Source organism: Syngnathus leptorhynchus, chromosome 21, assembly GCF_054491065.1.
Source record: "Syngnathus leptorhynchus isolate UIUO chromosome 21, UIUO_Slep, whole genome shotgun sequence".
Lineage (NCBI taxonomy): Eukaryota > Metazoa > Chordata > Actinopteri > Syngnathiformes > Syngnathidae > Syngnathus > Syngnathus leptorhynchus.
The window spans coordinates 3,972,573-3,987,691 of NC_141215.1; the positions used below are offsets into that span (position 1 = coordinate 3,972,573).

The 15,119-nt window shown below is 46.1% G+C and overlaps 1 protein-coding gene across 3 annotated transcripts in view; it reads right to left on the minus strand.

The window, feature by feature from the left end:
- Nucleotides 1-1,114: 1,114 nt before the first annotated feature.
- Nucleotides 1,115-15,119, minus strand: part of nav3 (neuron navigator 3) — a 57,795-nt gene continuing 43,790 nt past the window's right edge. The window contains exons 14-40 of one of the 3 annotated variants that reach the window (XM_085902509.1): nt 14,610-14,916; nt 13,693-14,407; nt 12,614-13,033; nt 11,217-11,368; nt 10,627-10,827; nt 10,254-10,306; nt 9,870-9,893; nt 9,522-9,545; nt 9,282-9,359; nt 7,807-7,890; nt 7,603-7,714; nt 7,411-7,538; nt 6,920-6,943; nt 6,377-6,543; nt 6,096-6,182; nt 5,640-5,793; nt 5,210-5,396; nt 4,600-4,697; nt 4,437-4,532; nt 4,178-4,346; nt 3,872-4,107; nt 3,491-3,645; nt 3,348-3,419; nt 3,071-3,267; nt 2,878-2,996; nt 2,593-2,811; nt 1,115-2,523 (exon numbers count right to left, since the gene is read on the minus strand). In XM_085902509.1, the coding sequence (XP_085758635.1) occupies nt 2,404-2,523; nt 2,593-2,811; nt 2,878-2,996; nt 3,071-3,267; nt 3,348-3,419; nt 3,491-3,645; nt 3,872-4,107; nt 4,178-4,346; nt 4,437-4,532; nt 4,600-4,697; nt 5,210-5,396; nt 5,640-5,793; nt 6,096-6,182; nt 6,377-6,543; nt 6,920-6,943; nt 7,411-7,538; nt 7,603-7,714; nt 7,807-7,890; nt 9,282-9,359; nt 9,522-9,545; nt 9,870-9,893; nt 10,254-10,306; nt 10,627-10,827; nt 11,217-11,368; nt 12,614-13,033; nt 13,693-14,407; nt 14,610-14,916 (4,398 nt within the window). In that variant the 3' untranslated portion in view covers nt 1,115-2,403. The remainder of the gene's footprint in view (nt 2,524-2,592; nt 2,812-2,877; nt 2,997-3,070; nt 3,268-3,347; nt 3,420-3,490; nt 3,646-3,871; nt 4,108-4,177; nt 4,347-4,436; nt 4,533-4,599; nt 4,698-5,209; nt 5,397-5,639; nt 5,794-6,095; nt 6,183-6,376; nt 6,544-6,919; nt 6,944-7,410; nt 7,539-7,602; nt 7,715-7,806; nt 7,891-9,281; nt 9,360-9,521; nt 9,546-9,869; nt 9,894-10,253; nt 10,307-10,626; nt 10,828-11,216; nt 11,369-12,613; nt 13,034-13,692; nt 14,408-14,609; nt 14,917-15,119) is intronic. The other 2 variants (XM_085902507.1, XM_085902508.1) reach the window with 2 other exon arrangements.

Consider the following 15,119-nt stretch of genomic DNA (forward strand, 5'->3'; position numbering starts at 1 on the left):
AGTAAAATAAATAAAAGTAAATGACACGTTCATGTTTTCTTTCCGTTCACAGTTATGACGTAGTGGGTAGTAATATGTGATGTCATGAATTATTCTATTCTCGTAATTTAATTTATATAATATTTTAATATATATTTTATAAGTTTTTTTTCCAAACGGTACAGATAATGGATGGATGGATGGATGGATGGATGGATGGATGGATTGTGTCAAATATCTGGTTCTTGGGGTATCGCTATTGTCCCAGCGGTGTATTGTCGCCCTCTTGTGGCCGTTTTAAGGCCACAATTAAGAAATTCGAAATAAGAAATTGGCCATTAACTTCATGAAAATTTAAGTCAAATGTTATTTGGGGATATATACGCCTAGCTTGTTATTAATATTCACTACGTCATTGGAAGCCTGTTCGCTTTGCTCAAATGTCAACAAATGCACGCCTACGAATAGCTTTCAGCTGTCAATCAAACAATGTGAATGTTGTGTTCTTAAAAACGATGAGCTTTTTCTATTTTTTTTTTTGCTTGTGACACCAAATACCATTTATTTATTTTTTAGAGCTTTTACAAAGACTACAAAATCTTCCAGATGAGTTAAATCACTGTCTCTGTCTATTTACATGATATGTTACATACAAATGTACAAAATATAAAACATTAAAGAAAAAAAAAATGTTTCACCCAAAAAAAAGACAGAAGGTTCTCATCTCAAAACCAGATTAAATGCTATGGGCCTGGATTGAGACATCTCCCAATCTGATGGTGCATGCCGGGGGGTCAGCGAGTTGGGAATTTGGAGGCCCGGCTGCAGAAGCGCCCGAAGCTGACAAAAGGTAGGATTGTAGACGGTGACACTGTCCTGAGGTTTTGTTATCTTGGGTGGGCGTGGCTGACCAGTAGCACCTGTGGTGTTTTTCTATACAGTACAATGCGGAGTGAGTTCCGGCGCCTCGGCAGCCCGGTTCGATTCCGATAACAAAAACCCGACGGATGTCATGTCAACGATGGGAGCGTACTGGAAAAGTGCAGCTTTGTGATTTGTAGTGAGAACACTTTTCTATCTACACACCGTGCGGCTCCTGCGTCGACACATATCACAAGACGCACACCTGTTTGACTTTTTTGCCTTTTTTTTTTTTTAACAATAATTTACTTTTTTTTTTTTTTTTAGCAGGTTAGTGTGACATTAACCGGGCGAATGCATGTTTGATTTTCTGTGCAAGGAGACTGAAGTATTTACAACCCGCCCGAGTGTGCAAAACCAACCCCACGCATTTAAAAGAAAGGACAATCGAAAATGGCTTCCGTCCAATACTTGTGTTTACATAAAGGTAAATATCTCTTCTCAATTGCCCTCTCCCTGTTAAAAAGCTCAAAAGCATGCTAATAATCATAATAAAACATTTGGTTGTGCTCCTGTCTTTTCAAGTGAGCCCAGCTCAACTGGGTGGAAAAAAAATAACAAAAAACCCACCCTTTTAATTTTATATATATATATATATATGTATAGCTTTTTTATAATATTGGTCAGTTTAGAATTCACATACATGAACTCTATGATTTAGCACTTTACACCTGTTAAAAAGGGAAACAGGAAGCAAAGCATCCATAGTTAAGCATCCATTTGAACCCCTTGTCATCATAGCCGGTGGAAGCAGGCTCCGCCCCCTTCTCTCCGAATCCTTTTTTTCCCCACACTTAAGGCAACGAGAAAGCACCGATATCATTGTTCCCTTGTTAAAGTGTTTTCTTCGACCATCGCATCGTGTTTGGGTGGCCGATGTGCACTGGTTTAATCGGGCGTGCATTATTTGGCAGACGTTGGCTCGTATCCATTTTCTTCACAGTAGCATAATGTGGAGGATCGATTGTGGGCAGGGAGGTGATTGGCTGATTAATACTCGTGAGGCCCAGCTCCATTATGGCCACAGGAGATCATCAGAGCATCATATAAAGTGTAAAATTGGGACTAAATTGACTTCAGGAGCCACCGTGGTGGAAAAGCGAGCAATCTTTTGGAAGGCTTTTTGAACCAAACGACTGTGAGAAGCACTTTTGTAAACAAAGAAATAACATCAACAATAGTACCTGCCCGACTCCTTTTTCATGTTGTAAACATGTCACGTAACTGGGATCGAACGCAGAAAGAATATTTATGATTCCATAAATGATGAACAAGACCCTTAGTGCACTTAGATGAGAAGTTATATAGAAGAAAATGCAAGAAATGAACTTCAATTGGGCTGACGATTACAATTAAGGCCACAAGATGGCGCCAAAGCCCAGGACTAAATTTAAGAATTTTGTTCTATCCAAATGTGTTGAACGTAAAACCGTTTTTTGGAACAAATCCATACAACTTATCATGTATTTGCACTATGGGCGTGTCCGGTTAGCCTGGCGTAGCTCATAACGTCGATTCCAGCGACGAGTCCAGCTGGTCGTCATGGTGACTGGCGCTGTCGCTGTCGCAGCTCTGCGCGCTGGAGTAGTTGGCCGCCTCCTGCAGCCTCAGCAGCATGTTCATCTGTAAAATAAATTCGTGGTTGATTGTCGAGTAGGACGACGTCTTGAATTGCCCACCGACGTCTCCTACCAGGGGGTCTCCCTCGGTGTCGCTCTGGGACACCTGCTTGGATGACGCCCCTTCCTTGGACGAGCTGTAACCGTCGTAGCCCACGTCCTCGGGTCTGAGCTGCAGCAATGACTGGCCGTCCTGTTGCAAATGCTGCTGCACGAGGGCGGCGGCGTGCCACGGGTATGTGTCGCACACCCACTTGGACGGATCTTCCCACGCCGCCCGCTTTCCGTAAAGCTGCCGATTGAAATAAACAAAATGGCTTCCTATGTGACGTACTTTCATTTGAAATGTCCTTCTTACCTGAAGTCCTTCTCGGACAGCTTCCAGAAGGTAGGGCACCAGGGAGTAGTTCCACAAGTCGGTGAACCACACCCGGGACCCCTCCACATCCATGGGACATGACAGGAAGAGTCGAGGACCTGTGCGGGTCATTCCAAATCATTCAAAGCCTTCTATTTTTCGATGGCGTTCAAATAGACATTGCGGGTCTGACCTATGGTGACGTCGGAGGAGCTGTGGGCCTCCAGGAAGCCGTTGAGGTGCTGCCACGTCTTGGGAATCCAATCGATGATCTTAATGAGGTCGTTGCTACGCACGTTTTTATGGATCTCCGTTTCGATCAGCTTCCGCCGCAGGTAGCGGCCCAGGAAGCCCTTGACGGGTTCCGTGTGGTTGGTGCACAGCACCCACCTGTGAGTCGAGGCAGAGGGGGCGGGGTCAACCGGTTATTAACTTATTCACTGATTGAGGTATGTCGTTTGGTGACAAACCTGAAGTTGTGATGGAGCTCAAGGTTGGGAGAGGAGGACACGCCTTGGTTCATGGTACCAATGACATAGGGGCTAAAGTAGACAAAAATGTTATCAGGTGTTAAAATGAATTCAAGTTTGGGTTCCCATCCTTACCAACCTACCATTTGTGGTACTTGCAGTTGAGGAAGCCATTGAATATGTCACTGAGGGAACTAATGTGGTGGAGGTTGTCTAGAATGACCACGGTGGGGAGCTTCGTGTCTGTGCTCTCGGAGTTACAGCGCTCGGCTAGGTTGGAGAGGTACTGACGCAGGTCCTGGAAGAGAAAAGAGGAAGTATGTCAAATACTCTTTCCCGATTGGAATACCGTATTTTCCGGACTATAAGGCGCACCTAAAAACCTATAATTTTCTCAAAAACCGACAGTGCGCCTTATAGTCTGGTGCGCCTTATAGTCCGAAAAATAAGGTAAATGGAAATGCCTTTAATCTGATCCAGACTGTCTTTTGTTTTCATACATGTAGATGCTTTTTTTGACGCACCTTGCTGGAGTTCTGGTCCACATTGAAGCTGGCGACGTTGTGCTCGGTGACTTCCTGGCCCATCTGGGAAATGATGAACTCTGCCAGCTTGGCGGCCAGAAAGGACTTGCCGGTGCCGCTGGGCCCCGAAAGGATGATGCGACGGTGCTCCATCAATAAATTGAGGTACCGTTGGATGATGGGCTTGGGGATGAGCGTGTCGAACACAAGGCTGTCTATGCTGCTGTCCTTCACGCCTGCCACCAGGGGGCGCACATGTCACACACTAGTGTTTGTCTTCCTGAAATGTGATGGGGCGGTTCAAACCTTTAAGGTTGACCTTGATGACGTTGCTCTCGCCCACTAGGTAGCCGCAGGGTAGCAGCTCAGGCACTTCGGAGGAATGGGAGCGGACCACCTCGCCCATCCTGTAGCAGACGATGCTATCCGAGCTCAGGCCCAGACTGGTCACCGGGTCCACCCGAAATACGTACTCCTGCAACCGATTTTAATCGTAAAATGAGCCTTTTAAAGTAAAATAATGAAAAATAATTAAAAAAATCCATTGGTTTGTTTTCTTGTTTACCTTGAAGAGGCGTCTAATCACTCCATCTAGGACGTCCCACTTGGTTTTCCCACTCACACCTATGGAGCCAATCAGGTACTCCTGCATTTGCGTTCCCTGTTCAAACATTCCTCCAGGCGTTAAGTCGAAATAATAATACGAATAAATATTATGAAATAACAACCTTGGTAGTGCTCGGCCCGCTGCTGATGTTGACCACTATCCGCACGCTGCGGCCTTCTTTGCGCAGGTTCCCTTCGTAGCTGTCGTCAAGCAGAATATCTGAAGGCCAAAGAGAAGTCGGTATGAATCTCTCGTCTTCATTTTGGACGGAACGTGCTTAGTATTCATCTGGCATCCCGACATCGTATCGGGCGCTGTGCTGGGGCGATAACGCCCCGCCGGCCCACCGGTCCTCAAACGCCTCACTGCTCTCGCTCATCCCAGCATCAAATAAGGAGAAAGGCCGCTCCTCGGAGGAGAGCTTTGCTTTTTTTTTTTTTTTTTAATTACACGACCCTTGCAAGCTGGAGGACGCCAATGACTTTTCAAAAGGAGGTAAAGCATGTGGAAAATGTCAATAAAATCGCATTTCAGTCACAAAATTCGTTCTAATTGGCTTTTGCAGACTGCCGGGTAAACGTGTTCTGGTTGCTTTGGCCAAAAGGTCAACGATAGGGACTTTTTTTTTTTTTTTTAGTGTGTGTGTGCGTGTTCTCACACCTCCGAACAAATGTCAGGCTGCCAAAGTTGATCGGGCCTGACGCGTCCGCTCCGGCTGATGCTCAACTGACCTGACATGATGGTGTCGGTGATGTTGAGGTTGTTGAGAGACAAGCCCAGGGACTGGCGCGAGGAGGACGAGGACGTGCTGGATGTCTCCGAGGGCGGCCGGGCCGTCTTGGCGGGAGTGGCGGTCGGCGTGGCGCTGCCGCTGGACTTGAGGCGGTCGTTCTCCGCTTTTAACGTCTCGATCTCATTCTGCTCAGTGAGGGAGACACAATCTCAAGTAAGAGAAGCTCCCTCTAGTGGTAGTTGAAAGAACTACTGTCGAGGTACAGTTCAGTTATATTTAACATTGAATTTCAACGCATTTGCATTTTGTCTTGAAGAACTGGTAGAATTTATTTAGGAAGAATTGAAATTTATGAGAAAGCTATTATTTTATTTTTACCTTTTTTTAAGTAATTTTATTCTGTGCTTTCGATCATTTCATGACCTCACCTGCATGCGATTCATGGCTTCCCGGATCTGGTCCAGGTGGTGGGCGGAACTCAACGCCTCCAGCCGGATGTCAGTCAGCTTGAGCTCTTTCTCCCTCAGCTCGTTCTTGAGCTGCAGAATGATCTCGGCCTCGGCTTCGGTGCACTCGCACAGCCTAGCGTAGGTAGGGGAGGGGGGTTGTCATTTTAGGGGCGGGGTTACGAATACACGACAAATACAAAATGGAAGCTTGAAAGGAACCAAGGGATGTGAAAGCTTGGCGTTGTCAAAGTGTGCGAAAAAAATGACATGCCGACTGATTAGATGATCGACAAATATCGATTGTTAACGATTGGTCTCGAGCACACTGCATCGACTTGCTCTGCACACACGCTTAAACATGCTTGATTTGAATTTGCCGTGAAGGCAACCTGTTTCGACAAAGTCACACAAACACGCACACACGGGATGGTGTACCGAGATCGGTGCTTGTAGACCACGTGACCGTTTAGCTTTTTCTTTGGCGTCCAAACGGAGGAGGACTCGCTATTGCATAGGCACGTGGAAGGGAGGAGGAAGGGATGTCACAAGAAATAAAAAAATAAATAAAAAAAAGTTCAAGGGAGTGGATAAGTGAAGGTGGAAGAGAAATAAGAAAATGAAAGAATAGTAAGCGTTTGGAGAAAAGCAAAATAAGGATAGAGATGACTAAGAAGAAAAAATAAATCGTGGAGGTGAGAATACGAGCGGAAGCTCACTCGGTGGTGGACGGCGACGAGCGCAACGTGGCGACGCTGCCCTGACGGTTGTCGTGCTGCAGTTTGGGCGAGGACGGCAGAGAGTCGCTCATCTCCTCCATCTCGTCGTGGGACGACTGCGACTTGGTCTTCTTCTTGCTGAAGGCGTGCTTGAAGGAACTTCGGAGCTGCGCGACATAAATAGAAACGAGGGCAGGGGGGTGGGGGGGGGTCAGTCTCACCTTCGCGGCAACCTCGCTAAAAATCAAGAGGGTACGCCGTGCTGTTTTTTTTTTTTTTTTTTTTCCAAGCAATGCTGACTGCTGGTGGAAGTAAGAGGAAGTCAAATATAAAGGCTGTAAGTAGAGAATGAAATGAGGGCAAGAAAGGTGACTCAGCTTTTTTTTTTTTTTTTTTTTTTCTCTTAACAGGCAATGATGGGGCAGCCGTATCCATGCTGATGTTTCCAGGAAAGATAGATTGATTTTAGAGGGGGGAAAAAGAGGGAAACTAATGGGAGGGTCGGGGGAGAACTACTACACACGTTCAAGGGACACAACTGACCTGAGCCGGGATGGAATCAGCCACCTGAAGATGCAAAACACACACACACATTTGTCTCTCAAGGGTCAGACGAGGCCGTCGACTCATTGCATTTTCCAGCTTCACTAGCGCGCCGAGGCGATATTTGTACAAATGAATCATTCATTGCGACTTTAATTAGGTGCTAATATGCATTTAGTACTAATGAGCCCAATTTAGCAACTGCAGAGACTGCAAAGTGGCATCGACTAAGCATAAAAAAAATAAAAACAGCCACCAAGGAGGCGACAGAAGTAAAGGTCCACATTAAAAGAATAAGTCTGTATCTGGGGGGGCTTTGGGCCTTCCTTTGGGTTTGTACATGGGATTAAGTGCTTTCCTAAAAGCACTTTCACACTCGCTAAAGTGTTTGCCACCTCTGCTTGGACTTCTCAACTAGCCCCAGAGAGTCAACAAGCACTTATCAACACTCAATTGGAATATTGATAAAAAAAAAACAGTGTTCTACACACCCAGTTCTTCTTCTTCTTCTTGTTCTTGTCCTCGGCATCCTTGCCCATGCTGCCCATGCTGGAGTGGCTGGCCGCACTGTTGATGCTCGACATGCTTTCGGATGAGTGCTGACGTCTGATACGCAGGTCTGGACAAAGTATGGAAATTATTATTGGTGTGTTTATTATAATTGGGTCGATTGATATGATTACCTTTATGGAAGTGATCGGGGCCGTTGAGCGCCACCTGGATGGCTGTCTGGGCGTCGGTGTTTTGAGTCTTCAGTGATTCGATTGTCTCCCTAAGCTCTACCAATTCGGTTTCCTGTGCGAACAAGCCAAGCATCGTGAGTTTTTTTGGGGGGGGTCTGCTTTTTTTTGGACTCCAACTGGGTGTGTAAAGTGATGTCCACGCACCTTCTGCTCGGCCGTCATGGTAAGACTCTGTAGGCGACACGTCATGTTACTCAGGCTCTTCTCAAAGGCGGCCACCAGGTGAGACTGCAGAAGCGGAAAGACACAGACACAGCCTTTATTTTTATTTTATTTTATTATTTATATTTGTTATATGTATTATTTTATTTCCTTTTATTTTATTATTTATATTATTTTATTTATTTTTTATAGTGTAAGATCACGACTGCAACTCCCTAAAGCATCTTAATTGCATCTTGAGAAGTTGACGTGATTTAAGGAGATTCAAGAAATGCTTTGGCGCCATCTTGTGGTATCGAAAGAAATCATTACACTGTTTTTTGGCCGTGTTAATTACGATTGTCTGATATCTCTGAATTATATACCTGGTCTGAGGTGCGTCTAAAGTTATTTTTCTTCGCCGATCTGCCGAGTGATCGCGATTAGATAGCGACCCGGAGACTCCTGTCAGAGCTGCTGCGAATCAGCGGAATGTCAAGCATTGACAGGAAACACCTTGCGGCAACGCAAAAATCTAATCAAAAATCATCTCAACTTTGTACGAGGAGACTGAGGAGAAGACCGATGGCAAATCTGCTACCTCAATACAATTTTCTTCATACAAAAAAAAAGCATAGGCAAGGAAAAACAAATCTTTCGACTTATTCTGTAACATCTGCCTGTGTTTCGCAATTCAACCCCCTCTTTGCCGCTCGAGGTGTTGCCCCGTGACGGAACCATCTGTCTTGTTTCTCGAACCCGTCCCCCAGCGTTGCCGTTGGTTGAAGTTGATAAAGGGCCGAAGCGGCGGCGTGAATGAGGTAAAGTTATTAGCGTTAGTGCTGCCAGGACGCCGACGCAAGAGGCGTGGGTGGGGTGGGGGGGCGGAGAGCGAGGACATATATCAGACTCAGACGCACTACTCAACCACCGCTAGTCCAAGAACAGCAAAAAGAAGACCCTGAAGAGCGTGGAAACCCGATACAACCTGATCCATAAGGTAAAAATCAGTTGTAGCATAGCAGATCAGTTTTTTAAAGAATGTCTGGCTCCCTCTAGTGGTCGCAAAAGACTCAACGCCGATAGTTCAGTTGTATTTAACTTGAAATTGACACCATTTTGCAGTCGAGCGAAGACAAAAGCAAGGAGCAAGTTGGAGCTTTCCCGAGCTGAGCCGAGTTATATTGTCGATCAATTTGTGAATGTAAACACGACAACGCTGTTGTTTTGTTTTTTTTTATCCCCGAGTGTTTTTTTCCGAGTGAGTCGTCGGCTTAAACAAATCCTCTCAAAACGCCGAGGAAAATGTCGCACTATATAAAACACACACGGCACCGAAAGCAAACAAGTGGAAAAAAAAAAAGGCTCAAAAGTTTCAAAAGGCTTTTGCGGATGTCGCAAAGATTTATAATATACAGGGAAAGCTTTTCTGCGTTATCATGCAAATCCCAGTTGTGATGGGAAGGAAACAAACTCACATTGGCAGATAGTTGGGACGTCAGGGTCGCGACCTTTTCTTGAGAAGCATCCAACTCCCGCCGCAGTTTTCTGATTTGCTGGTTTAGGAACAAAAAAGTGGAATTATTCATCAAAAATACTGCAGTGTCCATTTTGATAGCTTGGATAAAAAAAAAAAAATAACCCATACAGTTACATGCTGGCACTGTGTAGAGGGGGGGAAAAAAAAAAATGAAGATAAAATGTGTGGGGGGGATTACCGTGGAATTTTGGACTGTTTGGCCCTTGATTGAAAAGAGAAAAGTCAAAATTAACACTATGCCGCATGCCTGCATCACACAAGATGAGGCGACAGAGGTTATTAGAGGTCACGTTGCCCGTTAGCATGGTTAGCAAGCGATATATATATATATTTTTTTATATTCAACATGACCGTTTGATCCAATATGAATGGAAATAAAAATACAACAGGAAGACAAAAACAAGGAATGGGGAAAATAAAAAAAATAATGACGGAAATGGAGTGGCGGGATTGCTGTTCTGCTCAACGTCATCTCGGTGCATGCACATCATCAAAAAAAAAAATAAAAATGCTAGAACTCTCTTACCTCCGAATGCGCCTTCTCCTCCGTCTGTTGGGAAAAAAAACAAAAAAACAAAAAATCTGTGACATTCAAGTGATGGAAAATTGCTGTGGATCAAATCAAGCCTACAAACTCAATTGAGTGAAAAAACAAAAAACAAAAAAAAAAAAGCTTCCACCTGGATGAAAACTTTGCAGCACATCCATCATCTATGTCAGTCCAATGCGGGCTGCGAGCGTAATCAATACATTCCCGTCAAACTAATCGGCAAAAGCATTTTGAAAGAATGCCCGGCAAGTAATGAAACTCGCCCTATTAGACTCTTTTATTGTTTACTTTATTGACTGAAGTCTAAAAATCTCGTTTCCGTGGCGATGGTACACCGAAGAAGATTAAAAAGATACTTACTGCGGAGTAGAGCGAAGACGTGCTGGACACCAACGACAACGAAGAACCGTGTACTGCGAGGACAGAAAAAAAAAATCTCAGCGTTCCACTAAAACTAATTTCGACGTTTACAGTTCTCCTCCTCTTGACTTTTTTGTTCTTCGTTCTATGTCATCGTGAATAATAGCTGGAGTTGGGAAAACCCGTCGGGCTTGTTAAAAAGCTGCCCTCTGTAAGGATGTAATGACGGGCTCCAATAAAAGAGAGCATCCCGACCTCCGAGGCAACTCTTGCGCAAGGGTCATTAAATGGGCTATTAAAGAACTTGATGACAGATGGGCCTTTGCGGAACCTTTACATTAATTCTAACGGCCGAGGTCAACAGCGGGCCCACCTTCGTCGGTGCTGTCCCGGAAGGAGCCCGAACGGCTGATGCCGCGTGGGCGGTCTTCCAGGGAGGTGGCGCTGCCGCCCAATGGGTGCCCCTCGCCGTATAGGTCGAAGGAGTCCTGGGCGGGGATGCTGTTGGAGCGGCTCATGCTGCTGCTGCTACTGCCCGGCGGCAAGTTGTACTGACCCATGTGAGTCGGGCTCACTAAAGAGACGAGACAATATTTGTGTTCACTCTTGCAAATCCTTCACAATCGCTCATGCATCACTTTTAGTGTGCCAGCTCAATGCTAACACATCATGACAAATGCCATTGAAATCATTCATACATCACCTGCAGAGTGCTAGCTAAATGCTAACACATAATGGGAAATACCATTGACAGGCTAGCCAAGAAATCTCTCATACAGCACCTGTAGTGTGCGAGCTAAATGCTAACACAGAATGGGAAATGCCATCGATAGGCTAGCAAATAGCATTTATGCGGTTAAGCTATGGTTATTCAAACACAAACGGTGCAGCATCACATGTAGACAGACACTCGTGGTTACATGATTATTTGCAAAAATTGAACATTTAAGTTTTTAGACTCACAGAGGTTGGAATAGTGGTATTTTCCAGTAGTGTTAGAAGAGGCTCCAGGTGGGGACATTGGCGACTGACTTCCCGAGTCTTGAAGCCCCCCCGTCGAGTGCGACCTGAGCCACTCCATGCCGTCTTCATGGGGCCTGGATGACGGCGGGTACCTGGAATCCAAACCGGAACTAGTTTAGGCAGCTGACGGTTTCGGTTCGCAACGAAAGTGATCAGCGATGAGTGCAAAAGCATTCAAACCAAGCATACAATGCAGGCATAACTCAAGCATGCACCAGCATACACTTCCAGAAACGCTCTTCCTGGTTCTGATAGGCCGAGCAGCAGAAGGGGGCCATCTTATCGCACGTTGACATTATTTAATCCCCCGGGTGGATGATAATTGAGTTTACGCTCGTCCACTTTTCAGCAGCGGTCTCCTTGCAAAGTCCTCATTAATACGCTTGTCACATATATCCTGGCTTCACTGCACATGCTGCATATGTGGCGCTTTTCAAATGGAACCTTGTGAACTCAACTAGTTACCTCCGTGCACGTGTTGGTTGACCGTGACGTTCTAGAATGTTCTGCTTATTACTAACCAGCTTTTTTTGTTGTTGTTGTTGTTGGTGGGCTCATGAGATGGAGACACATAGCATGTAATCCCAAACATAAAATGCTAACCATGCGCGAATGGTGTATATAGAAAAAGAAAGAAAAATAAATTTTGGATTAAATATTCCCATGCGAATTATAGCAAATTAGTCCTTCCCATGCGATTTGCGTGCAATAATATTCAAGACAAATCTGGCTACAAACTTTCGATACCTCAGTCTCTTTTTGGGAAGTGTGTTTCTGTCAAGAGGCATGCTGTTAAGACACAGGATGTTAGATGAAAAAAAAAAAATTTTTTTACACACGCCACTTGAGATTACATAATGAGAAAAGCAGTAAAAATAATTATAGGTGAAAATGGATACCGAATGTAGAGCTATATAGCTAGAGGAGTGTTTCCCAAACTAGCAAACTTGCTAGTCATAAATGTTTACATCAGATTGTTTAGAAAAAAAAAATTGAAATTTGACAATATTTGGACATTTACGGTTTCTGCTCGTTATTTATATTCTGTCATCTGATGAATGAGATTTAAACTGCTCTGCCGGTCAATATTGACATGTCGCCATTGTAAATGAGAAAATGTTCTCAATTGGCTTACCTGGTAAAACATTGAATTAAAAATAAATAAAAATAATAATAATAATAATATGCTTGGGAATCACTGCGCTAGCTTAAAAATAAAGCGGATAATTTAATGAAGGCAATTATTTGAACTTAAAATATGAAAACCATGCCTAGATGTTTCGCTTTTTGTCCACATTAACGTTTTGAAGGAATGCATACGTTCAGCCTAATCTTACCCCTCGGACAGGGTGGACTTGACACTGCCGGTTCTCGTAACCTTGGGCCCGTGGTGGCCCAGAGTCAGATCAATGGACTCAGAGCTCGTGTGCAGACTGCTCATGCTTTGGCAGCTCAACGTATCCTTGCTGCCGGCGGACGAGCCACAGGCAGGCCAGGGCCGAGCGTTGGACGGCAGCGAGAGGCCAGAGGCCGGGCTGGAGGCGGGCGAGTCGCCGCAAAGGAGGTCCGGGCCTTTGCCGTACAGCGGGCTGCTGCCTCCGCTCAGGCCGCCCAGACTCCCCGTGCCGGAAGAGGGCGAGTCCAGACTGGCCTGCCTCGCCAGAGTACCGTGCGGGCTGCCCAGGATTGAGGGGCATTTGCCAGAGTCGGGCGTGCCCGGGGAGCTGGCCTTGCTGCTGGCTTTGGTGCCAAACAATCTGGGGGGGTAGATAGGTGGGTGCAGTCATTTAGAAAGGCTCAATAGGCGGCCATTTTGTAAGAACGCTAAGAGCATAGAAATAAGTCAGCACCTCCTCAACCAAAACTCGGCTTGTCGGCGGCCATCTTGCTACTTAGCATGCGGCGAAAGCAATCACAGCAAATAGACAGGTGACGCTACTGAGTAGCATATAACTCCATGCAGATGGACAAAAAAAAAAAAAAAGAAGCCGGCTTGACAGATAAGATGGGACGGACACGTCGGGGCATGCGTGCCGAGTACGGGTTTTTAAATGAGCAGGAGATTGGCGTTGCGAGAAACTCCTGTCTGCTGTCTGCTCCGATCAAAGAACGCTTCATTGGATACGTCTGCCTTGAATGAAAGCCCAGCTCATTCATCACGGGGGTAACAATATATTTTATCGCATGTGAAGAAGAGCTCCATTTAATGGTCCTTGACGGCAATGTGGCCATAAAACTCTCCCGTGAGCAAAAAAAACAAATCTGTGTTTGCAATCTGTGTCTATTTCATTTTCCCTTATTTGGTTGGAACTGCTCATCCCTCCCCTCTCTGCTCAAAATATGTCAATTTGACTTTTCCAAAAATATGGATAAAGACAAAATGCGAGTGTGAGGATGTTTTTTTTGGGTGGCTGACCTGCGGAAAGTCGGGGACGCGATGTCAGGGTACTTGGAGCTCGGCTGCCTGAGGCTTGTCTGGCCAGCCGAAGTGGAGGTCGGGCTGGATTTGGGCGAAGTGGACAATCCCGGTTCCTGCTCCGTCACTTTCTCCTTGTCGGTCTGGTTCATATTGATGGGACTGGAACGATCGGAGCACACCTTTCCGGCGTCTCTGCGTTTGACTTGGTTCGCCGCCGCACCGCCGGCGGACTTGCCGCTGACGTTGGAGTCGATGCTGCTGGAGCTGGAGCGGTGTCCGCCGCGCCCCGCCGCGACCCCGCTGGACGATTTAGCCGGTCTGGGTAGAGAGCGGTACTGGAGGGACACTTTGGAGCCTCCGCAACTGAGCAGGATACCGTCGTCCTGCGGTTGGGAGCCGTCCAGGCTGGTTTTCCGCACGCCACCGATGCCCGTGCCTTTTCCCAGGGCAGCTGATGATTTGGGCGCCTTGCCCAGGGTGGCTGAGCCGCTTGCCAGCGTGGCACCGCTGGAGGTGATTACGGTCCCGCTCGGACCAGGGATCTTCTTGAATCCAAAAGAACTCGTGGTAGGCGGGCGTCCGATTCCAGACGGGGGTTTCTTGCCCTCATCTCCGCTGCTCTTCCCAGCGTCGGAGGGGGAGCGTTGGATACAGGAAGAACCCTTGGAGGACACCTTCCCTTTCTCCGACGCCTTGGCGTCATCGGTCTTGCCTGTCAATTTTCCATAAAGCGTATTTAGCATAAATCCCAAAACATCTCATCGGATTTTTTGACCCAGCACAAATAGGAATTCTGCTGAATCGACTCAAAACCTACCAGCAATTGAAAACTCTTGAAATACAGATAGGAAAAGTCTACACACCCCTGTTCAGATACCCTTTTTTTTACATAAAACAAGACATCTAACGTTTACCTGCTGTTTTGTGTGAGCCAGAAGAACTTTTTGTCCTGGGCGGCGTGATGCCAACCTGGGCTGTCATGCCCCTTCTCAGTGAGCCAGTCTGGGATATCTGGGCCAACGTTGTGGCCTTCTGACTCGCGTCCTCGTACTGGCCCTGGGCTTGGGAAGATGATGACGAGGAAGGCTTCCAGCGGGACGAGCCGGCGTTGGGGTCCATGCTTGCGTCGAGTTCCTCGTCCACCTTTTTCAGGTCCTCGGCTCCGACCCAACTGCTGCTCACCTCCTGATCGGCATGCTTGGACTTACTGGTTTTCTGGGACTGGAGTAGAAATAAGAAAACCAGATTGGAAAATGTCCCAATACATATCTGGTTGTCCTCTGAGGACTATCTGAGGACTGATTATCAAAAAATGAATGAAAAGTTTGACTCCAGATCTTCAGTGAGTCAAAGCAACATATTCATAGATGAAGAAACTTCTGCTTGTGAATTATTCATCCACCACACCAAAAAAAAAACATAAG